Source organism: Bactrocera latifrons, unplaced genomic scaffold (assembly GCF_001853355.1).
Source record: "Bactrocera latifrons isolate USDA-ARS-PBARC rearing strain unplaced genomic scaffold, ASM185335v1 scaffold_263, whole genome shotgun sequence".
In the NCBI taxonomy this organism is placed as follows: Eukaryota; Metazoa; Arthropoda; class Insecta; order Diptera; family Tephritidae; genus Bactrocera; species Bactrocera latifrons.
Window position 1 is genome coordinate 1 of NW_017536219.1, and position 24,554 is coordinate 24,554.

The following is a 24,554-nucleotide window of genomic DNA, read 5'->3' on the forward strand; positions in this document are numbered from 1 at the left end:
TTACATGGACATTACCGGGCGAAACTGGGTACCAGGTGATAAAGTTGGATGTGTACAATTTCTCAAAGATTGCCAATTTGGACAAGAAGTCATGGTGGAAGGAAGCGGAGATCCGGCAAAAACACAGATTTCGGAAGTATAGATGTTATTTTGATCGGAGGTTTACGACAATTGACACCAGTAAGATCGATATCAATTTACAAGACAATCAGAACGAGCATAATTGGACCGCATTTATGAAGAAAATTAAAATTTTATCAACTCACCACAGTAATGAGACAAGCTAATGTTGCATTTTCACAAGTTTTGACAAAAATAGGTATTGGAGATGTACTAGATGAGCGTGAGTTTCAACTTATTGAATCGACATTTTTCAAAAACGAGGATGTTGGTACATTGTGTCCTGACGGAGTTCGTTTATTTTTTAAAAATGAAGATGTTGCCGCTTATAACAATTTGATTTTGAGCCAATGTGAAAAAAAGTTCTTTCAATGTCCGTAGACGTCATTATTGGCGCTAAAAGTGCTGAGCAAGAAGCTAATTTTAAACTTAAATTACATAAAAAATCTGTTATTGACACTGGAGGACTGCCTTATCACATTACTTTTGTCGTTGGAAAGCATTATGTTATTGCAACTAACATCGACGTTTCTGATGGTTTGTGCAATGGTGCTGTTGGGAAATTGGTACATCTAAAATTTAGTGAAAGTAACACATTAATAAGAGTTTGGCTGGAATTTTGTGCTTGAGATAAAGTGGGTAGGAAAAAAAGGCAAAAATCAGCCGCTCTAGCAGTGCAAAACAGAGTTGGCAATCTCGCTGTTCCCATTGAATTACGAATAGCAAATATTTCATTAACATTGGATAGAAAATGTATAGCCAAACGCAAACATTTTCCATTAACTTCAGCTCTTGCTCTAACTATACATAAGTGGCAAGGTGGAACTTTTGACGAAATAGTATATGAGTATAGTAAAGCACATTCTCAGGAACTCGTTTATGTTGCGCTCTCTCGGGTGACTAATATTGAAAAATTGTATATCACGACAAAAAACGATAATTCTACATTCAAGTTTTATCATAATCGAAAGCAAGCTGCATCGACTGCATATTTGTTGCAAGAATTCAAAAGACTGTCTTTAAATAGTGTTCAGACGATAGCTCAAAGTGTATTGGATTTCATTAGTAATAGAAATGGCATTTCAATAATGACTTTCAACTGCCAAAGTCTAAATAGTCATAAATACGATTTACAAGATTCAGTTACGAGACAAACAAAAGTGTTACTTCTTACCGAAATCCGATTGAAATACCTAATTTTAATTGTATTGTTCAGTTCAAACGAGATACTGTTTCAAAAGGTGGGGTAGCTATTTACCAAAATTACTAATATTATGACTCCGAATATTGAAATCAATATTCCACACGTTAGCGATGTTAATGTTAGGCGCTCAGTTGTTGGAGATATTTGTGCGTGCTTATGCAAACTTAGAAATGGCCTACAAATAGTTATGGTAGCAATTTACATTTCTCCGAATCCAAAATTGGACGAGGTAGAGCATTTTATTCATCGCACTTTACTGGAGTACACTGAAGAAGGGTCGAAAATACTTGGTACAAATGGTAATAAATTTCCACTTATCTTGGCTGGAGATTTCAACATTAACTTCGCTGATAAAAAATCAGAGCGGTTGACAACTTTTCTATCAAAAACATTGAAATTGAAAATTAATAATGATCCACAAGAGTCCACAACAAAATATGGGACCACCATTGACGCGGTATTTTCTAGGTATTTAGAGGATATTAAGTCGCAAACTTATGTTTCTTATTTCAGTTATCATAAACCTATAGTTTCAATGATAAATATTCCTGAATAACCAACAGCTACTGTAAGATAATAAAACCCACATGTATTACAAAATAATAAAAATATTTTAAACAATTAATTAAGCTATTGCATATTAAGCTATTGCATAGCTTTTATCGCGGGCCACGGGGACCGAATCCAGAAATTCCGTAACGAAAAAACCTCACGCTTTGTTTTAATATGTCTTTATAATAGCATTTAATTTAGTTTATTTGAAATAATAAATTCTATGTTTGGTTTAATCTCATTTGCTGTAGCTACACGCATTATTGTACAAAAATTTTAATCAAATAAYCTACTTCGTATTTTATGTTTGTTTAATTTCATTATTGAAAAAATTTGTTCACAAGTGTAGGTACTTCCAAACATAGATATAATTTTGAATCAAAAAGTTTTAAACCAGGTTATTTCTTTAAACTTCCTTATAAAAAGTAATTTCAATAATAACTTCAGTTTACTGTTTCTTCAAACACATATGCCCAAATGAATCTTATGAGAGCGCAATGTGAATGATTGGCCAACACCGCCCGCTTCTACTGCGCGCTTACCATAGAATTTCCAACGATTTGGAGTTTTCCCCGTAGAAACGAATCAGCAGATTACTCTCTCAGAACGTAGGGTTGCCAATCTCGATATACTGTAGTAATTATAAAAAATGTCTTCAATATGTTCGAAATTTTCTTAAATTAACTCAAAATCAGAGTCGAATGCTATTATTAAAAAATATATAAACTATTTTTAATAGTTTGATTTCAGTTTTGATATTTTATATTACGAAAAATTATAATTGAAAAGTTAGATGTGTACAAAACTACATATGCGAATTGAGTAATGGCAACATTGTTCAAGCAAATTGATTTTTTCACAACTCTTTTGCCCTTCTCTCCGTAAACTGATATTCCCCTCGTCAAGCCCTCGTGCGCACTTTGCTAACTTTGCAGGCTAAAAATGTGCCCATCCCTGTGCTATGCAATAGCTTTACCGCGGCAGTCCCCGAGTGCCACACGTCTTTTTTTTTAATTTGAAAAAGAAATAAAAAGCTAAAGTTTTTAGGTTAGATAAAATAAGGGAAGGATGCTATAAATAACGCTGAAAAAAATACGCAAAATAATTTTCAACTTGGCTGAGTTCCAAGTTGCATGTTGCTTTGCATTAGTACGAAGTATAGAATTCCTTAAAATCAAACTGCTTACGATATGCAAAGTATTGAGTACCGATAAATTTTTATGCGTATTAGATGCGCATACATTGAGCATAGGGCGCATCTCTATTTTTTGTGATGCTCAAATTTTTTTTCCATTGAACAGTTCCAAGCAATGCCGCTTCTTGCTTTTTCTCTGGTTTTTCAAATGATTCTTAATGATTATCGAGGAGTTGCTGCGGCCACTTTCATATAAATCTAAAAAATTGTTAATAAATAAATTAATATTCACATTTGCCGCCATAGCTGTTGGTTGTTTTGAAAACAATTGTCACAAAATGTCAAAGTTGATACAAAGCAAATTGAAACAAAGCAGTAGGGTTGCAGTGTTGATATTGTATAAATTCGGTTTCGGTATCGCAACAATGCAAAGCAACATGCAACTTGGAACTCAGCCCTTGTGTGCGTAGACGAATACTCGAATTTTTGGATATTCAACATAACCGACGCAAATGATATATCACTTATAATCATATACTATATAACACTAACACATTAACAGTCTTTAATAGATTTTTTTTTTTTTCAAGGAAATGCAGTTTGGGATTTAAACAAGAAGACGTTTCAAGGAATACACGAAAATTTTAAGAAAATATGCATTTTAAATGATACAATTGTCGCGTAATCAGAAATCAATTGATATTTATCGAATATACTAAAATTGCTTATATAGATAACTACTTATATATATATATATGTTTATAAGTACGTATTTACACTATGCTACGCAACTAAAACAAAACTATTTAAATGTAAGGAAAAGAAAAGGTTTACTTGTTTTCGAAAACAGCTTCAATAGTTTACTGTCGTCGCAGCTGCTGCGGCATCCGATGAAGACGATACTACGAAGAGCAATGGCAATTGCAGCAGAAACATTTGTTCTTGATTGGTTGCCACCGCGGTGGCGAAGTCGCGATTGTTGTTGTACGTAACGCAGTGTTTATTGCTGCCACAATATATATTCTTATTAGCATACCAGTGTCGATGTGGTGACACGGACAGCGGTAACGTTTTGCCCATCGCCGCTGCCGCCGCTGTTGCTGCTGTGGCTGCTACTACTGCCGTTGTCGTTGTTGTTGTTGAGGTTGTTACTGCCGCTTCTTGCGTTGGTGTCGTTGGCCACTGATTTACTGTACAAGTTTTATGATTGCAGTAGCTGCCAAAGCCCATATGCAGCCCGCGTCATTCATCCCACAGACATTGTTGCTTCTGTCGCACGTAATAGGTAAATTGACTGCACTTGCGGCACGTCTTAATGCCGCAACGATAGTTGGATTGTGCAGCCGACGAGTCGCCGGCGCCATTCTTTGCTTTGCAATATTTCAAACCGCATGGATACCAGCCAATACAGGTTTCGAGCGTACAAAGACAGGGTGCCCACAGACCGCTAACCTCATTGCAGCGCGAGAAAAGTGTATCGGGAAATTTCTCAGTTGCCGCTTCGAGGCTGGATATGGAGGAGCCTGAAAGGAGGGCGTAAAAATTGTAAAAAAAGAAAATATATATATAATATATATATATATATGGAAACAAACATTGTTAATATTTTACAGTTATGCTATAAAAGAAGTGAACTCAAACTAAACCAAATTAAAGAAATATATATATGAGATAACGACTTAAAAAATCTAACAAATGCTTAAGATAAATTTACAGTTAAATAAAGCTTACACACCTGGCAATTCAGACCACGCCTTCAAATCGACACTACGCACATATGTCGCATCTGCCGCCTCCGCGCATAGCGTTTGCAAATGGCGTGTTATTGGTAACGAACGATTAAGATGCACCCACGACGTCATCGTAAATGTTTCTCGTCCCTTATCCTCTTCGGGTGTACGTATCGTACTGGGGTTTTTTTGACGCAACTTAGCCATAGCATCAGATGAAATGAAATCACCTTTATTAAATTTCGTGACAAAGCACATGACTTGATATTGACTTTGGCCACGTTCTTCTTCGCCCAGTACGAGCGCTTTCACGATTTTCACCTCCTTTTTAAAGAGAAAATGCCGACAAATAGTAAATTCTTAGGAAATATAATTTTCTTATAATTTTTTTTTTTAGACAAAAATATACACTAAGGGACTATAAACCGTTCACAAATACTCAAAAAAAAATCGTTCCCATGAGAGTCGGGTCCACGTTACCGAAACGCACCAGGATTTTTTTTATTCAGCCAAGGACAGTCAACTCGGCAGTATGCTGTCACTACAACAAAACAACAACACGAAATATTCAATACACTGGAGTCATGTGTAGAAGTTAACGCATGTGAGGAAAGTTCTCTGATCGCCATTCACTTGGGATTGGCCAGAAACGATTCTTTTAAATATAACTCAAGCAGCTCACGACTTCCGGTCTTTGTCCAGGTATCCTCTGGATAGCCTAAGAACATCCGTTTGAAGGCGAGCTAACGTGAGAAGGCGAAACATCCCCTACATAGAGTTGTGACCCGCCACGTAACAAAAACACCCCCAATGAAAAATTGGCAACAACCTCGGATGAGAGACCCCCCTTTTGTTGTCCGAATGGACGAAAACACTCCAGCTCTAAAAGTATTCGACGCTGTATCTGCCGGGGGAAGCAGAGGAAGACCTCCACCCCGTTGGAAGGACGAGGTGGAGAAGGACCTGGCTACGCTTGTTATATCCAATTGGCGCCACGTAGCGAAAAGAAGAAACGACTGGCGCGCTGTTGTTAAATCGGCTACAATCGCGTAAGCGGTGTCCACGCCAATTAAGAAGAAGAAGAAGAATATACTTTTTATCGAAGATGTATTTTAAGAAGATTTTCCAAGATATGCATACTTGGTTTGTTATGACCCTGTTCCAAACAAAACACGGAGGTGCTTGTACGACCTGAAACAATTTTCTTCCTATTGTCGAAGATGGCTTATTGAGGCGAGCGCTAGTGCCTTAAGGGTCTTTTTGATTTAATGATGTAGTGATTCCGAGGGATATTTTGTTTTTTCTCGCAATATTTTCGTATTGGAAGTGTAGAAGTACGACAAAGAAGAATTTATGACTTTACCCTAAACAATTTTAAATAAATATGTACGAGAATAATTCCTTAAATCCACTAAACATATAATATTAACATATTATCCTACAAAATATGCTGATTTGAAATCACCAAAATTTAAGTAAAAAACAGTTTGTAGCGCACAAATTTCGCTTTTAATAAATTTTGTAATTATCCGGTGTAATTTGTAAAATCCCGTTACTTAAAAAAGGCGTTACCAGAATAAATTTAATAGATGGTTTTTAGTTGTAACAATAGACAAAACTTACTAGTTTGAAGTATTAGCATTAAATACAATTTTATTACATTTTTCATATATTCGTGAACAGATTAGTACCTCGCTGTATATTCAGATACCGTTCTTATCATACGAGTACTCACATTTCGAAAATCAATGACTTGTGTGATGAGCGTGCCGTCTGTTTTTTGAAACTCTAAAGTAATTATGTCTTCGCTGACATTGGAAGTGATGCTTTCTTGTATGACCTCACCACCCTTTTCATGAAAAGAAAACAGAAAAAACAAAAATAAAAATAATTTAAAGGTTTATTAAAATTTTACTTTTATAAAATATCAATTTGTAGAATATAAATAGTTCCATATAAATGGAACAGAGGGCACCAATATCCCAATATAAAATAATATTTGTCCAATTAATTTTGCAATAGTTATGCAATAAAAAATAAGATTTTATTTATAAACCATTACAATGTGAAAAATAAATTGGAATATTTATGAATACACAAATATTCCCACACAAAAACTGACCAAAAAAATTCAAAATTTCTAAACTGTATCTAAATAAATCACTTCTGTCGAACGAATTTATATTTATTATAGACAATATTTATGTGATGAAACTGTATAGCATTTATCCTCAAATAATCAAAAACTCTCATTCGGCGAAAAGGAAAAAATCGATTTTAGGCTGTAACGAGTAGACCGAAGATTAAAATTAATTTCTCACACAAAAGTAAAACGCAAGTTTGCCACAGGAAACAAATTAAAGCTGCACTACGTATTTTTCCTGTACATAAATACATACATACAAATATACATATTTTGAGCAAACTCGCAGCTAAAGGTCAAACATAAGTACACACAAATTTATATATGCACAAAATCTGCAAGGAGAGCAGTTAAATACAATATCAACATAGTGGTAACAAAAGGTAAACAAAACAAACCACTTGTCCATGAACTAAATCTTAGGAAAAAATTATATAAAAAGAAAACGAAACAAAAGAGGGTATTAAAGTACCTTTATTCATAAAGGCGATAAAAATGAAAGACTGAAGATGAAAATGTTTAAGTAAAGAAAAATTCAAAGACGCTGGAAAAAAGGAAAGGTGGCATTTAAATTGAATTGTATTATAACTAATTTTTTTCAAAACATTTGTACATCTATGAATTTTCCTAGTGCGAACAATTGGTAAATAAAAAATTTATTTTGAATATCGGAAAATTTTTGGAATGAAAAAAATTGATACTCTTACTTAGAATTACTATTTTCTTTATAATATGCCAAAATAAAACATTTTTAATTCTTTTGCATAGACTTCTTAGCGAATTTATTGCTTGAAAGCTAAATTTTGCGAAATGATGCTATAAAAGGATTTCTCGATTTTTATTTCATTAAGATAACGCTCAAATACATTTGCTCTATTTTTAATACATGAATTTAGTCTAAAAACATTACCTTATTATAAAAATATTATTATAAAATAGAATGATTCATCGATTAAGGTTACTATAAATTAGTCATTGCATTAGAAGAAAATTATGATCAATATTCAACTAACTAAAAAAAACTACACACACATTTTCCTGTAGAAATGAACTTATTTATTTCACTATATTCACATTTCCACATTATTTTAAATATGATAGCTTAATTTAAGTTGACCCTAGTATAAACAGCTAGTAGTAACAAAACAACTAAACAAAAGGCACAACAAGGAGCTGAAGGAAAAACTTTTGTGTGTGTTTAAGAGGCCCATTAGAAAGCCGCGAGCACTTGGCTGGGTCCAAACTAATGGCTTTTGGCAGCAGGCGTTGTATACTAGGCGTTGCCAGATAAGCAAATGCAATAAATGAACTGCTGAAAAGCGAAAAAGCGCAAAGTTCATGGCTGCTTGTTTCCTTATGTACTTTGCCATTTGTAAGACTTATAAAACTCAAATGTTTGTATAAGTGCCGGGGGGCAAGCAAATCCGGTATATCTTCAGCTTAAAAGTGTCGGAAGGCATTGCATATAGAAAAGCTAACCCTGAATGCAGTTTTTACATGCGATAAGCGAAAGTTATACATATGTATAATGCTTTAAGTCAGAAGAGTGCAAAAAAATATTTCTTTAAATGGGGATACGATTTATTTGTGTTTGTTGCTGCACTGCATAAACATAATCTATGGTATCAAACGAACTCGTATATCAAATTAGCACGTATATTTATCTAAAACAGAGGCACATGCTACAGTTCAAGTAATACTTCACAATTCGAACGTAAGCATTCACCAGTTTTTAATTTAAGACGATGTAAAGATTAAGAAAAAAATATATATTACAGGATATTCTCAAAAACAAAACAATATGATAAAACTGTTGTAAATACTCAACACAAGCATTTATATTCCACATCAGCTAGCTAGAAATTACTTGAAAACGGGGATATAAAACCTTTAAAAATGGCACAAGTTCAAGGACAACATGCATATGCATTCATTTGTATTCCCAACACTTTACCCTTGTTCTACAATAAGGAGCAAAAATCTGAAAGCACAATAGGTACGTAGGTAGGTAAGTAATGAAAGGAAACAAATTTGCAGCTGGCTTCAAGCATTTATTATAGGCAGATGGCATTAGCAAATGTGAAAGTGGTTGAAATGAAAACTCTTTAAATACTTGTAGGTATGTATATAAATTTATTTTTCATTGTTATTTTTAAAAAATTTTCTAAACTCTTTTGTCCAATTTGCTTTATGCCTCTCTTTCGTCAATATACACAGTTCGGCAAATTTATGGAGACTTTTACATGCATTGGAGAGCTGGAAACTTTGCGCTTTTGTCGCAGTCAGCTGAGAGATACTCGTCTCTGTTTTTTTTTTATTCCACTATTATTACCGCTACAAAAACTAGTTCTAAATTCATATATAGCTTTCAAGAAATATATTGGAACATGTATTGACCAGATTCAGTTCATTATTTTGAAGCAAATATACGTAAATACAACCGAACTATGACTTAACAATTAACCAAATTATTAAAATAAAAATTTCAAATATATCACTTATGCACGTACATACATAAATAAATATTACAAAACAAATATGTTAAGAAATAAATAAATTGATAATATTTTACACAACCCACTTGATTTTGTACATTGATGAGCAATTGACTGCGTGAATTCAGCAAAAGATTCAAAAATATTATCAACATAAAGTTGAATTGGACTCCATTCCGCAGACATAGCACGCTGGTTACTGGGGTGATGCTGCATACACTACCTACACACAAACACATTTTTATACACAGCTATATAGTTACTATATACGTATGCATATAATAACCGCAACACAAATTTTTTGTACTATTTCTTCTATCGAAAATGCATTGACTTATGCACTGTCTTACGAATATTTTTTTTATTGGTAATTTACATTGGTATTAATATAGAAAGCGCACTTGGGATTCAGCAAAGTAATAAACACACATTTTCTCCGAACTAACGGCGTTTAATTCTACACAGTACAATGAAACATTGCTTTCGTGCACGAGCGTCACTTAACACGAGACAACCATAATTGGCATTCCACGAAAATTTCGTTAATTAAAATTATTACGGCAAGTTCTTTATTTAACTTGTTATATTTCGCGTATGTTAAAATTAAGTAGGTGCATATGCTAAAGAAATTCGCGTATCGACTATTCCACATTTATTTCATCTTTATGAATTTCGCAACGCTCACTACGCTAAGTTTATGTCTTATTAATACGCCATGTTCCAAAAGACTGGCAGGAAATTGCAGAGCACGCGAAGTAGCCTTTAAAAAGTCTCCAAAATTGCATGGTTGAAAGTTTGAGAGCCACTAGCGTAGAAGATAGCTGCCAGTTGGCTATATTTTGTAACTATTAGGAAGCGTTTCGAAAGGGAAAGTTTTTGACATATTTGCTCTCTTAAACTATATTTTCATAAAGGAATAGAAAAAATCAACAATAGCAACAATTACTCTGAAGCCTCTAGGAAAATATTTGGATTGCGATGTTCTTCTAAATTGATGCTGGATCATTCCTAAAGTTCATTCGTTAAATAATTGTTTTTCTCATGTAGCTCTTAAATTTTGTACAGATAAAGTGTTAAAGGTTTCAAAAGAAACTGTCAAAATTATAAACTCTACAATGCATCCTATAATGTCGATCTTATTTTTAGATATAATAGGCAAATCTTTAAAAATATTAAAAAAAAAAATAGTTTTTTTTTTACAAATTTGGAATTTTTCAAAAACTTTTGAACGGGCCATAATGCAACCATGCATTTTGTTAGAATGAATACGTGGTATAGTCGTTTTGACAGCTCACAGCTGTATCAAATATGTGAAAAGTTGCTTAAAAGTAAAAAACTTATTGGTTGATGATTAGTAATTATTTTTAGATAAAAGTGTATATAATTTATATTTTAAAAGCTGCGTATAATCCATAAAACATGTTAACTCTACGTGATAGACAAATAAGTAAGTGACTGGTCGCAGATACAAAGTTTATAATACAAAAACGTCCGAAGAAATTTTATATACTGAAGGATGAACTAGCAAAATAGTCTCTATTCGCTATTATATATTTTGCACATAAATAATCCAAGTATATAATTAATCATTTCAGATGCTGTAAAGCAGATGCTTAATCTGAATTCGCAGCAGCCGAAAATGTTAGCTGCAGAGCCCGTATGGAAAATATTAATCTTTGATCGGGTGGGACAGGACATCATTTCGCCCATAATTTCCATTAAAGAGTTACGCGAACTGGGCGTCACTTTACATGTGTGAGTTCAGTTAACAATCTTTTATGAGACACCACAACCAAAATGCACATTATACAAATTCCATTTTAGACAACTACATTCCGATCGTGACTCTATACCAGATGTGCCTGCCGTTTACTTTTGCTTGCCAACCGATGAAAATTTGGATCGTATTCAGCAGGATTTTGGTAACGGATTGTACGATGTTTACCACTTGAATTTTTTGGCGCCCATAACGCGACAAAAAATTGAAGATTTGGCTGCAGCCGCACTGCAAGCCGGTTGTGTGGCTAACATACATCGTGTATACGATCAATATGTGAACTTTATCAGTTTAGAAGATGACTTTTTCATATTGAAACACCAAAAGAGTGAGCAATTGTCATATTATTCCATAAATCGTGCAAATACACGCGATGAGGAAATGGAGGCATTAATGGACTCAATAGTGGATTCACTGTTTGCCGTATTTGTCACACTAGGCAATGTGCCAATTATACGTTGTCCGCGTAATAGCGCAGCAGAAATGGTGGCACGTAAATTGGAGAAGAAATTGCGTGAGAACCTATGGGATTCGCGCTCCAATCTCTTTCACATGGATGCCACGCAAGCGGGTGGTGGTGTATTTAGTTTCCAGCGCCCCGTGCTGCTATTGTTGGATAGAAATTTAGATTTAGCCACACCATTACATCACACATGGTCTTATCAAGCGCTGGTGCACGATGTACTAGAATTGGGATTAAATTTAGTATACGTCGAGGATGACAGTGCGACAAACACAGGTATTTGTTAATGATTTTGTTATATTAATTTTTTTTATTAATTAACATTTTTGTTTCTTTTAGGTACACGTAAGAAACCAAAAGCTTGCGATCTTGATCGCAACGATCGATTTTGGGTGACGCACAAAGGCAGTCCATTCCCTACAGTGGCCGAAGCCATACAAGAAGAATTAGAATCCTACCGCAATTCAGAGGACGAAATCAAACGCCTGAAAACATCTATGGGTATTGATGGTGAAACCGAAGTGGCGTTCTCCATGGTTAACGATACAACGGCACGTCTCACCAACGCTGTCAATTCATTGCCACAACTGATGGAAAAAAAGCGTCTTATAGATATGCACACAAAAATTGCCACCGCAATTTTAAACTATATCAAAGCGCGTCGTTTGGATTCTTTCTTTGAGCTGGAGGAGAAAATCATGTCGAAACAAACGCTCGATCGACCGTTGCTGGAATTGCTGAAAGATCCTGAATTCGGCTTACCCGAAGATAAGTTGCGTCTGTTCATCATCTATTATATATGTGCGCAAAATGTACCCGAATTTGAAATTGAACGTATGAAAGAAGCGCTGCAAGAGGCCGGCTGTGATCTTTCGCCACTTGCATATGTACAGCGTTGGAAGGGTATTATGAATCGCTCACCGGCACTGAGTCAAGCTGCGCAATATGAGGGCGGTGGTACACGTACCGTTTCTATGTTCTCGAAATTGGTATCACAAGGCTCATCATTTGTGATGGAGGGTGTCAAAAATTTGGTCGTCAAAAGACATGTAAGTACAGACAAAATGTGTAATGTGCGCTATAAATGGAATATGCTTTTCCTTTTCCCCCTTTTTTAGAGTCTGCCGGTAACGAAAATTACCGAGCAGGTGATGGAATGCCGCAGCAATTCGGAAACCGATGATTATCTTTACTTGGATCCGAAACTCTTAAAAGGCGGCGATGTATTACCAAAGAATCGTGCACCATTCCAAGATGCGGTCGTCTTCATCGTAGGCGGTGGCAATTACATTGAATACCAAAATTTGGTGGACTACATCAAACAAAAGCAAACGGCGAATGTCAATAAGCGCATCATCTATGGTGCATCGACGCTGAGCAATGCGAAACTTTTCCTCAAAGAGCTATCGGCATTGGGGAGAGAAATACAGGCGCCAGTCTTGAGTTAGGAACGGCAAAGCAGATACAGGGTACACGCAAAATTGAAATGCTGTTGAACGATGAAAAACGGAAAAAAGAGTGTAGTGTTGATCATTTTCTAATTTCTCACTTGATTTTTTTTTTTTTGTATCAACGAATAAATTGCAAATATTGTAGTGCTGGCGGCGTCTTATGACCATCACACTGTTCCTTCAGTGCTGCAGCACCTTTTTATTTGTAGGCATTGGTTTCTTGTTTTCTACAACTAATTATATACTTATATACATACAAACATAAATAAAAGCCCAGGTGTAACTGAGTTGCACGGGGATACATAAAAATATGCATACATTACATTTAAAATTTATTATTTTTTAAATCACGTCTTATTATATGAGTACGTAGCTTGATTACATTTACTTTATGCAATAATTGAAAGGAAGTAATAAATATTTATAGCAAAATAAATATAAAGTGCCCGTGTTTTATATTTGTATCAGTTTTTTTCTTTTTTGCTACAAAGGAAGGGTAAGAAAAAATACATACATACATACATAAACAAACATACATGCATATATGTATACGAATAAATTTATGACATAAAAATTCCCCGCTATAATTTTTATAATATATAGTAAATTTTCCTTTACATATGTATATGAATATATACATACATATACACAAGAATAATTTTTACTTTTAATTATTTTTTAAGTTTACAATATATTCTCACATAAATCATCCCCACAAACACACCAACGGCAACCCAGTCGCTGTCAAGATGGTGCCGACAAAAATGCCGTTATTTTTCAGTTTCCTTTTCGCGAGTGAAAAATTCAGTTGGTGGTTAATAAAAAGTGTAAAAAAGTGTAAAAAAGTGTGGAAATCCTTATAAATATTATATAAAGTGAAGTATTTGCATAGTTATAATGTTATTAAATGCATTTATTGTAAGCAAAGCGTGAATGGCGTGTGCGCATCTGTTTTAATAAGTATTGCGTTCGGTTAATGTGCTCGGGTCGGTTGTGCGTTAGTGAAAAGTGATGCGTCTTTGATAAATAAGCTGCAATATATTTGTTTTTATGCAAAAGTGCTTACATGGATAAGCAAGTGTCTAATTATTAGGTGATTCGCTAAAATAACGATATTAAATACGTGTTATCAAAGAAGGAATGCATATGCATGCAGTAGCAAGAAAATACCGTTTCGTACAAGCATGTACATAGGCGCACGAATCAGGTGAGCTGTTACATTTTTAATAACATATGGAGAGTTGATGTTAAATTGGCTGTAAAGCCGGTCAAACTGTTGAAATGCAAGCAATTTACATTTTTTGTAAATAAATCCACACTACTGTTGTGTTAGATTTTTGTTTTGAAAAATGAATTAATGCGAATAAATGTCTAAATTTGTTTTTAAGAATTATTGGAAATAATTGAATGTTACTATGCTTTTTCCATAAATTTTTATGCGAAGGTTTTTAATGAAAACACGACTTTTTTGTTTTGCGAAAGCATATATTTTTGTATGTATGTATGTATATCTTTAAATAATTTTGTTAAATAAATTAATAATTTTTACTTTTTTGTTTAAGAAATTATTTAAATTTGTATCTAAAACCCTACATATTTGATGTTATTTTTGCTTAAATTTCCAATAGTAAAATGCAATTCACAAGTATTTAATTTCTCGCTTTATATAAAATATTTGTTTCTTTATGATGCAGCTCGATTATATGTACATATACATTGTACATACGTATATTTTATTAATAAAATATTTTAAATTCCGTTTGTTTTTACCACTTTAAAATTTACCCTCAATTCATCTAGAGAATTTCATCGCTGTCAGCTTCCCTTTCGCGAATGAAAATTGTATAATTGTATATAAAATATTGAAAAATATTAAAAAAAAAAACAGCGTTTTGCACCTGTGAAATCCAACTAAACTCCTAAAGGGGTTTTTCTCAAGTTATCTTCAGTTCTAATTTGCCGATTTGCTTAAACATTGAAAATAATATTCTTTCTCTATCGACTGAATGAACATAAACTGATTACTAATTAGTAATATTTTTAAAACTTTCAAGAAAGTTAAAAATACGTGAAAAAACGACCTTTAATTTTGAAGTAGCCTTTGTTATCATATTTTATTTGGATACTATGGAATAATAGCACTAATAAACACAATTCATTGTAATGGCTCCCAAACTGTCAAAATAAATCATACGCAACTCACATTTGAAAAGGATTATTGAACAGTTTTGAAGCACAAGTACTTGCAAGCGCACTCATAATAACAACAGTTTGCGCACCACCGCAAATTGACCTTAGCTGCAAGAATGATGTGGATTATAAAATTGGAAAGTATTAAAATATCTACACACAGKATACTTTCTACAAAAGCTCCTTTCAACTTGCAAACAACGAAAAAAGCTCAACAAAGCAAATGAAGGAGGAACAGCAGCGAAGCGTGCGCAGCTTACAAATACACACCTGAAAGGAGTCTCATATCAAAATTGATGCGGAAGCACTTACCTTGTATTAGGAATCACTGCACATCCAATGCTGACATTTGCTTTTTCTTCATTTTTCAATAACACTTATAACTCTCAAACCTTTTCTTTTTGCAAACACACTGCGACCACTCACTACACTTACCCACTTTCCTAACCTAAATCTTCCAAAAATCTATAATCGAACACTTTTCTAACAAACCTAGCAGAAAACACTGCACTCACATTTATTTCATTTAATTGCACACTCCCGATCACTTCATTTTCGATTTTGAAACAAAAACTTTTATATTTTTCACTATTTACGACAGTAACTAAATTTCATCCAACGCGCACGGAATTTTTTACGGAACTGACTTAATGGCGGCGGATCACGATGAAGCACGGTATTGCACTTCCCATGGGAAACTGRAAATTTGCCATTCACTATGAGTAGTGAGTTATTTTGCAGCCTTCAGTGAGATCTTAAATATGTATGAAAAATAGGTGGCGCTATGCTCACTTTTCCTAAAATGTGCTTGCACATGCACTGAAAGCGAGCCAATCTAGAAGACTCTGCGCATTGGAAACTTTCCGGCGTCACTTCTCAGCTGCAAGCAGTTCCGAAACTATTCCCGCGCCGCTTGTATTGAAATCCGTAAAAATTGTTAAAATCCTAAAGCATATTAGTAAAAATTTTAGTTTTGGTGCAAATTTAAGTGTTAGTGCTAGTGTTAGTTTTGTAATTAAGTGAAATTAAAGTAGTTGTGGCGTTTTCCACACGGTTTTTCGGGAATCAAATAAAGTGTGTTCGTCAATCGTATGCGCGAGCCGTTTACTCAGGAAAATTTCTTAAATACATATGTATGTAGGTGTGTTAAGGCGTTGTTAAATTTTGCATAGAGCAATTTATTTATAATTTATAGTAAGGTAAGTTTTTTTGAGATAATTGTTATATAACATTTACTTACAAGTGGCAGAAAAATAGTGTATGTATAAGAAGCGCCAATTGGGATCTATTGTGACAGGTTGCAGTGCTTTATATAATATTTGCCGATTTTTTTGTTGTTGTTACCAGTGTTACCAGCAATTTTATTTTATTGGTATTTAATGAAAGGTCTTGTTATTTGGTTAAAAGTCTAGAAAACTCGCTCGAGCCTGAAAATGTATTTTATGACGTGGGATCATGTATAAGTGGATTTATTTGACACAATAAATATGTCGAATATTCCATATAGAGACGGCTATTTGTCATAATTATTACGGTGCCACCTAGCGTCGACTTTTTTCTAGATTGACTCGCTTTCACTACATACACACATTACGAAAAGTGAGCATTTGATCCTGGTGTCCCTTGGTGAGGTAAATTTTAATAATCATAAGTCCATTTTATTTCAAAATATATATAAATATAATCGAAACGTTGGCTTATTATATTTTGATAATTATTAAACCCTAGCGCCACCTATTTTTCATACATATTTAAGATCTCACTGAAGGCTGCAAAATAACTCACTACTCATAGTGAATGGCAAATTTYCAGTTTCCCATGGGAAGTGCAATACCGTGCTTCATCGTGATCCGCCGCCATTAAGTCAGTTCCGTAAAAAATTCCGTGCGCGTTGGATGAAATTTAGTTACTGTCGTAAATAGTGAAAAATATAAAAGTTTTTGTTTCAAAATCGAAAGTGAAGTGATCGGGAGTGTGCAATTAAATGAAATAAATGAGAGTGCAGTGTTTTCTGTTAGGTTTGTTAGAAAAGTGTGCGATTATAGATTTTTGGAAGATTTAGGTTAGGAAAGTGKGTAAGTGTAGTGAGTGGTCGCAGTGTGTTTGCAAAAAGAAAAGGTTTGAGAGTTATAAGTGTTATTGAAAAATGAAGAAAAAGCAAATGTCAGCATTGGATGTGCAGTGATTCCTAATACAAGGTAAGTGCTTCCGCATCAATTTTGATATGAGACTCCTTTCAGGTGTGTACCCATAAATTTGTAAGCTGCGCACGCTTCGCTGCTGTTCCTCCTTCATTTACTTTGTTGAGCTTTTTTCGTTGTTTGCAAGTTGAAAGGAGCTTTTGTAGAAAGTATCCTGTGTGTAGATATTTTAATACTTTCCAATTTTATAATCCACATCATTCTTGCAGCTAAGGCCAATTTGCGGTGGTGCGCAAACTGTTGTTATTATGAGTGCGCTTGCAAGTACTTGTGCTTCAAAACTGTTCAATAATCCTTTTCAAATGTGAGTTGCGTATGATTTATTTTGACAGTTTGGGAGCCATTACAATGAATTGTGTTTATTAGTGCTATTATTCCATAGTATCCAAATAAAATGTGATAGCAAAGGCTACTCAAAAATGAAAGGTCGTTGTTTTAACGTATTTTTAACTTTCTTCAAAGCTTTAAATATATTACTAATTAGTAATCAGTTTATGTTCATTCAGCCAATGGAGATAGAATATTAATTTCAATGATCAAGCAAATCGGCAGATTAGGGGTGGAGATAACTTGAAAAAAATCCTTTTAAGAGTTTAGTTGGAGTTCAGCCGTGCAAAAATACTTTTTTTTAAATTTTTTTAAATTTTATATACAATTATATACTTTATTTCAACAATTCAGTGTGTGTAAATTTTAAAGTAGTAAAAAACGGAATTTAAAATATTTACATACAATAATCGAGCTAATAATGTATGTATATCTAAATGTGTCTATCTGGACCATTTTTCATCAAAGAATGGTATTTTTTCTTGTTGCCAAGAGTTGTGTGCTTGAACCTTTCTCTCAAGTTGTGTATAATCGCCTTTGGTAGAGAGTTTGAAGTTTATTATTTTATAAGCAAAAACTTTGGAAAAACAATTTTGAGTTGGTAGTCCATGGCCGTCTTAAATCCTCGTATGTTTCGGTTACAGAAGCCCGACTAACGTAGGAGCTTATTTCCCCACTTGATTGGTGTTTAAACCCTTTTAAGTGTTATGGTCTGTGTCCTAAATAGTCGTAATCAATTTATTATTTTCGTTAGTTTACGCCAATCGACAACCAGCTGAATACAAGCCACTTTTCGCACGGAGTTTTCAACACAGAGAAGGATATTTTATTCTTCTATTCTTTTTGAGTTAATTTTTTTATGTTCTCTGGTTGAACTAATGGATTTAATGTGAAGCTTCAAAAAATGTTTACTACCAATTTAATTAAGGTTTCTACATCCTACAGCAATAAGGGGTGTGGTATTTGTATACTTTCAGGCTGTTATTGTAGATTCCCCTTTTACCTGCTATAATTACACTATCTATTCCCAGTTGAGTAAGTATGAACAGTGGAGTTCCAAGAACAACAGTTTGAGAGCCTTTTTGATTTAATTGATTTTAAATTGATATAAGCGGTTAGATGTATAGCATGTACAGAGATACATATATTCTATATATGATATACATTCTATGATGTGTATTTAGAGATTCGAAAAAATGGCAATTTTAAATATTATCATTTTGCTAGTAAATTATATTACTTTAGAAAATTAAAAATATAGCATTATTCGTACGGTTTCTACTTGGCTTTACATAAATTTGAAGAATCAAATATTATCCTTTAAAAAGATATAAGCCACAAGAGATTTTAAAATTGTGATTAACCTGCTTTTTTTATAATTTTCCTCTCAGCTTGAGATAGATAATTTTACATAAAAAAATGTAAGGAATGGCTAAGTTCGGATGCAACCGAACATTTTATACTCCTGCAACTTGCAGCAATAAAGACCAGGGAAATACCTTAAAGTATAAAACGTCAACCACAAGATCTGAATCCAAGCATTTTATGTTTACATTCTATATAACGCATATACTGACCGATAAATTCGGTATACGAATTGTAGGAATAATGAAAATCATTATACATACATATGTACGTAGTATATGAGAGTTGGAGTAGTATCGACCATAAACAACTAAAAACATTTTCCCTGGGTTTCCTTAAGGTATCTCACATACAATCACCAATCATGCGGAATAAATTCAGCCGGATGTTCGAAAATTCTGATATTACTTATATGGGGTGTAAGTCAAGTTTTCACTCAAATGTATCTATTTTATGCACATAGATACACTGTTATAAGTGAAAGACGCTAGCTCATTTTCATTGAGATAACTCCGATATATGCGGTACAAAGTCTCCCGGAAGTTCGATTTTCTTTATATTAGGGCTAAGGGAAACATTGATCTGATTCAACCTATATTTGACATAAAGACATATCATTGTATGCCTATCCCGGAATTTCAATTATTGAATTATTTTTCGAACGAAAGTCAACTATGGGTACTGGGGTCCAAATACTCTGTACCTGGGGGCTTGAACAGTTTTTGTTAGATTTGAACAATTTTTGGTCATAAGGTGGCATACACTAAAGGCAGTATACGTGCAACGTTTAATTCCGTTTTATATAATTGTTTCTTGAGTACGGGAAAGTAAAATAATCGAGTTGAATTTGAAATTGTGTTATAGGGGAAGTAGGCGTGGTTACGTTCAATATATTCACAGAAATTTTCAATTGGATTCTTGTTCAGTGACTGCGCTGCCTCATTAGCTAGTATGCTCGTATGCTTTGGGCTGTTATATTACTCAAACGGCTGCTTTATAGGCATTTTCCAGCTTGAAAATGATAACATAACATTCTTCAGTATACTCTGCTAAGTGCACGATGTCATTCATCAATTGTACTATATAAAACCGACATCATGGTACGAAATTCAATCCCATACCATAATGTTCAGCTTAAAAGTTTTGATAGTGTATATTTCGGGTTGAAATCGTTTTTATAGTTCGTGGAATAAATACAGCGTTCTCCGAGGCCTTTGATTTATCACACATACATATTTGTGTACAATATATATGCTAAAAGTGATTCCATAATCTGTCGCTCATGTTAGAAGCAAGTGTTACACGAATGGTTACGCATGAAGCTTAATGTACCACTATAGCGCCTGCGCCACACAATCAAGCACACAACTAATAAACTAAGCAACTTATGACCACTGCACATCAGCAATAACCACTAATTCAATAAATTGCTAAACATTTTTACTATAACCAACCATACGCTATACACGCATGCGCAGCAGCCAACACATTAAAGAGTGTTTCAATTTGTTAACACGCCAAGGCAATACGAATAACAACCGCACAATATTTCGTTTCGCTCCACTTGCCAGCCATAAAAAATTAACAAACTATAATTGTCAGGTAATTTGAAATGTGAAAAGTGTCACTGTCACATCAAGTGCGCATTTTTAGGACTTTAAGATGCTTTTTGCTACCAAACTGTGTATAAGTAGCGGCAACAAGCATCCTTGGCTCGTAGATATCAGGCGAGCGCGTCAAATTGTTTATGGCCTGTGTGTGGCGCGCACTTGGCAGGAGCAAAAACGACGTACGACGGAATTTTTCATTTCAACTGAAATTGGAACTTTAATGCATTAAAGTTCCTGCTAAGCGCAAGCGTAGACCGACGTAACGCAGGCAGCTTTTTTCCGTCATACCGCACATTTTTCTACACACAAACCGATGTTGATATGCGACTACATGCAACTAGGATAACCTGCCCGCTACGGCGCTTATCCTTAGGGGGATTTTAAGTTATGTGCACGTTGTGGCAGTTCTTTTTGAAAGTTTTTTTTTTTTTTTTGAAGCGTAATTCATTGGTACAATTTTCTAAAATAGCTAAACGCTCTCACAATCAAAACCATTCCAAATTCCTTTATTTGTATGCATAGCTTAAGGTGCGTTCAGACAAGGCTTTGAAACTTTGATTCTTATTTTCGAAATTTTTAATATTGGCTGGTCGTATTTTGTCAATAGATGTCGCCAATCACATTGTATCATACCATATATTGTTGGAAAGTGCGATTTTAAACTTCATTTAACCAAATTAATTTCCGGGAAGTTGAAAACAAGTTACAGCTGTTCTGAAATGAGTGAAAATAATGAAGAAAGACGCAGTATTTCGATATTTTTGTGGATGCAGGGAAGATCTAATAATGTTTCTAGCTAAAAAATGATCAAAATTTAAATTTATTACTATAAATATATAAAAAACGTTAAAATTTTATTAGAAATACGAAAAGACTTTTTCGACAACCCAATATTTTCCTAACTGCTTTCCGATTGCTGGACAAAATAAGTTGAAAAAGCCCTCTTTTTTGCCACGTCTAACCACACTCTTATATAAATATATTTATACGTGTTTATTTTGCTGTTTAACGCTGTGTATACGTTTGTAAACATCAGTGTTCTAAATGTTGTTGCAACATGTTGTTCGTACATATGTTAAGCTTGTTTGTTTGCGTGTGTGGGACTAGCATTTAACACCTCATGCCATGGCGTTGCTACCACATACCACAAACGTGATTAACTCTTTAAATGGAATGCGGCAAGCGGAGTGCCTTTTTTGGTTCTAGATGGCAGTCCATAATACTTGGAGTGTGAAATCTTACTGGCGCATAGTTGAGCATAAGTACAAATGCAGTTGTTGTAGGCCTTTAACGGACAGTATAGTGTTGTTTTGAGCGCATTCAGTTTACATTTAAGTTGTTGTCGTTGATCGAGTGTTAATTGCGCTGGTGGGAATTTTTGCCTTTCCAAGTTGGTTAATTGGAGAATTTCAAGTATAATCGTTTTGTGCCTAAGCAATGTGCAGTTTGTACGCAAGTGTCATACATACATACTCGTACATATATGTATGTACGAATATTAAAGTGGTGACACTAAGTAGCCCATATTTGTATGGATGTTATTAACATTTTCTGTTTTAAGTTGAATGAGTCATTAAGTAATGAACACGAGAGAAGGTAATTTTTAAATATTTTTGCTCTAAATGTTTCAAATTGGTCACTGTCATGGGTTGTGGTCGTTTGATTGATATCAAAATATACATTTTTTCAAAGTCTCTTTCATTACGTATTTTTGTTGTCTCCGTGGAATATTCTTCTTCAACTAGGCATATCTGGCAGGAAATTTGGAACAGCCTTCATTCTTTGTTAGTTGACCCTTTATAGGCTCTTCTATTGACCATTAAGCTGTTAGATAAAGAGCCGTTCTTCATCTTCTTTACTACCGTAGACAACGCTTACACGGTTATAGTCGAGTTAACAATAACGCGACAGTCGTTTCGACTTTCCCCCGGGTACCGAATCGAAAACCTTCAAAGCTGTGGTCTTATATTCCTCTATTCCATCCGGACTTCATCAAATAATGTTCTTGTCCATAACTCCGCACCATATAGTAGGACAGGATTAAAGAAGGACTTGTAGAGTTTGGGTTTTGTTCGTCGAGGGAGGATTGATTTTATTTTTCAATTGCCTCCTTAGTCCATAGTAGTAGTTATATTTCACGGCTGATATTGTTATGGGTGTCAGTCCTGATTCCAAGATAGGCGAAATTATCTCCGACTTCAGAGTTATGATTATCAGTGAGCCAAGTCGCGAATAACATAACTGTTTGATTGAGATATTTCCGTCTTGTCCTCGTTCACTATCAGATCCATTTGCTTCGTTCCTTAACCAGTCTGAGCAAAGTCGAACTAACGGTGCGGTTGTTGAGTCCTTCTCTGTATAGCTCAGATCGTATTATATTAAAGAAGTTACGCAGCAGTCTCCTTACCTTGCTCTATAGTTTGTTAGTGTTGGCCCAGCGTATTCTGCAAATGTTTCGTGGGCACTTGTTGAGGAATGCTTGGAGTCTCTGAGTGATGAAGTTCAAAACCAGCCAGGTTTAGTTTCCATACAATAGCACCGATTTCATACCTGCTGCAGCGATTGCAGCCGTCCAAATACCGCTCTTGATTTGTTTATCCTAAAGTAGGTATTCGAACAGGTTCCTCAGTCAGTTGTTATTTCATTCTTCATTTGGCTTCTGTTGAGCTAATGACCTTCATATTTGCGACGGTTATATCAGGTCCGACAAAGCGTGCTAGATCAACTGTCTTATTGATCTTTTCTCGCATGTCGCAATGTCCAAATCCTCTAGTTGTCTTGTGAGTTTCCGTATCCTGCTTGTTTTCTTGTGAAGGGTGAGCATGATTATGTCGAAAAAGTGCTATATGGTTGACTTGAGCTCCAGAACCAACCATCTTTAGAGTAAGCATTTTTTTTATAAATTAAATTATGTATCTTGCACTTTTCCAAAAAAGCGATCACACATTTTTTCGTAGTTCCCATTGGCACCGTTCCCTTTGTTAGGGTCACGGCAAATCATTGTTGTTTAAATTTGTTGGTTGCTAATTTTTGCAATTCATTTGAGAGATTTTTTGTTTATAGTATTTTATTTAATTACTTTTTATCCTTATTTTACATATTCTTGTCGCCTCTGCTCAGTAGTAGGAAGCGAATTGGGCTTGGCTTATACATATATATGCCTAGGGGATCGCCACCGAGTGCTTTTTCACCGCAATTAGAGAGTCTATTACATTGCGCCGCTTTCACACTGCGGTGTTAACGGTGACGGAAGCTTTCGCTCAGAAAAGTCACCGCAGAATGATCCACGAAGGTGAGAATTGGTTTTCGCTTTTGTTGCTTTGCTGCAATTGGGGAGGGAAATGCAGTCAACCCTTTCAACCATGGGGCTACGGACCGCTAATAATTCACTGTACAATAATGCTATAAATGTGACTTGCTGACGAAAGAGGCTCTGTGAATTACAGAGCAATGAAAATTTTAATGAGAAAACAGTTTTAGTCTTAACTTGCTAGGTGGTTGAAAATTGTGAACCTGTCTGAAGGTTTTTCAAACTTTACACACAAATTTAGATAAATATATCATTGAACGTTTTTTTTTCTGTTTGCAACCCTTAGAACGGCTGATGATTATAAGATTTTAGTTGCTTAGAAGTGGTGTTGCAAAATGTTCAGCTGTTGTTCAAACAAAGTGCTTTCCGGTTTGTATTAATATTTTTTGTAGTCGAAAAATTATTTTCGTATTTATAATCAAACTTCAACTTTAATGAACCTTTTTGGTCGACCACTTTCTGCCATTTTGCCGCCAGAGAC

The 24,554-nt window shown here is 34.5% G+C and overlaps 2 protein-coding genes across 2 annotated transcripts; one reads left to right on the plus strand and one right to left on the minus strand.

Annotated features, from left to right (window-relative positions):
- Positions 1–3,749: 3,749 nt before the first annotated feature.
- LOC108969721 (out at first protein) lies at positions 3,750–10,088 on the minus strand. Its single transcript, XM_018934606.1, has 4 exons — positions 9,466–10,088; positions 6,477–6,590; positions 4,747–5,065; positions 3,750–4,534 (listed from the first exon to the last, which is right to left on the minus strand). Exons 1-4 carry the CDS (start codon positions 9,616–9,618, stop codon positions 4,254–4,256), a joined length of 867 nt encoding a protein of 288 aa, XP_018790151.1. The 5' UTR covers positions 9,619–10,088; the 3' UTR covers positions 3,750–4,253.
- Positions 10,089–10,682: 594 nt separating this feature from the next.
- On the plus strand, positions 10,683–13,512 carry LOC108969720 (protein sly1 homolog). Its single transcript, XM_018934604.1, has 5 exons — positions 10,683–10,826; positions 10,975–11,134; positions 11,204–11,895; positions 11,959–12,668; positions 12,738–13,512. Exons 1-5 carry the CDS (start codon positions 10,799–10,801, stop codon positions 13,065–13,067), a joined length of 1,920 nt encoding a protein of 639 aa, XP_018790149.1. The 5' UTR covers positions 10,683–10,798; the 3' UTR covers positions 13,068–13,512.
- Positions 13,513–24,554: the final 11,042 nt, after the last annotated feature.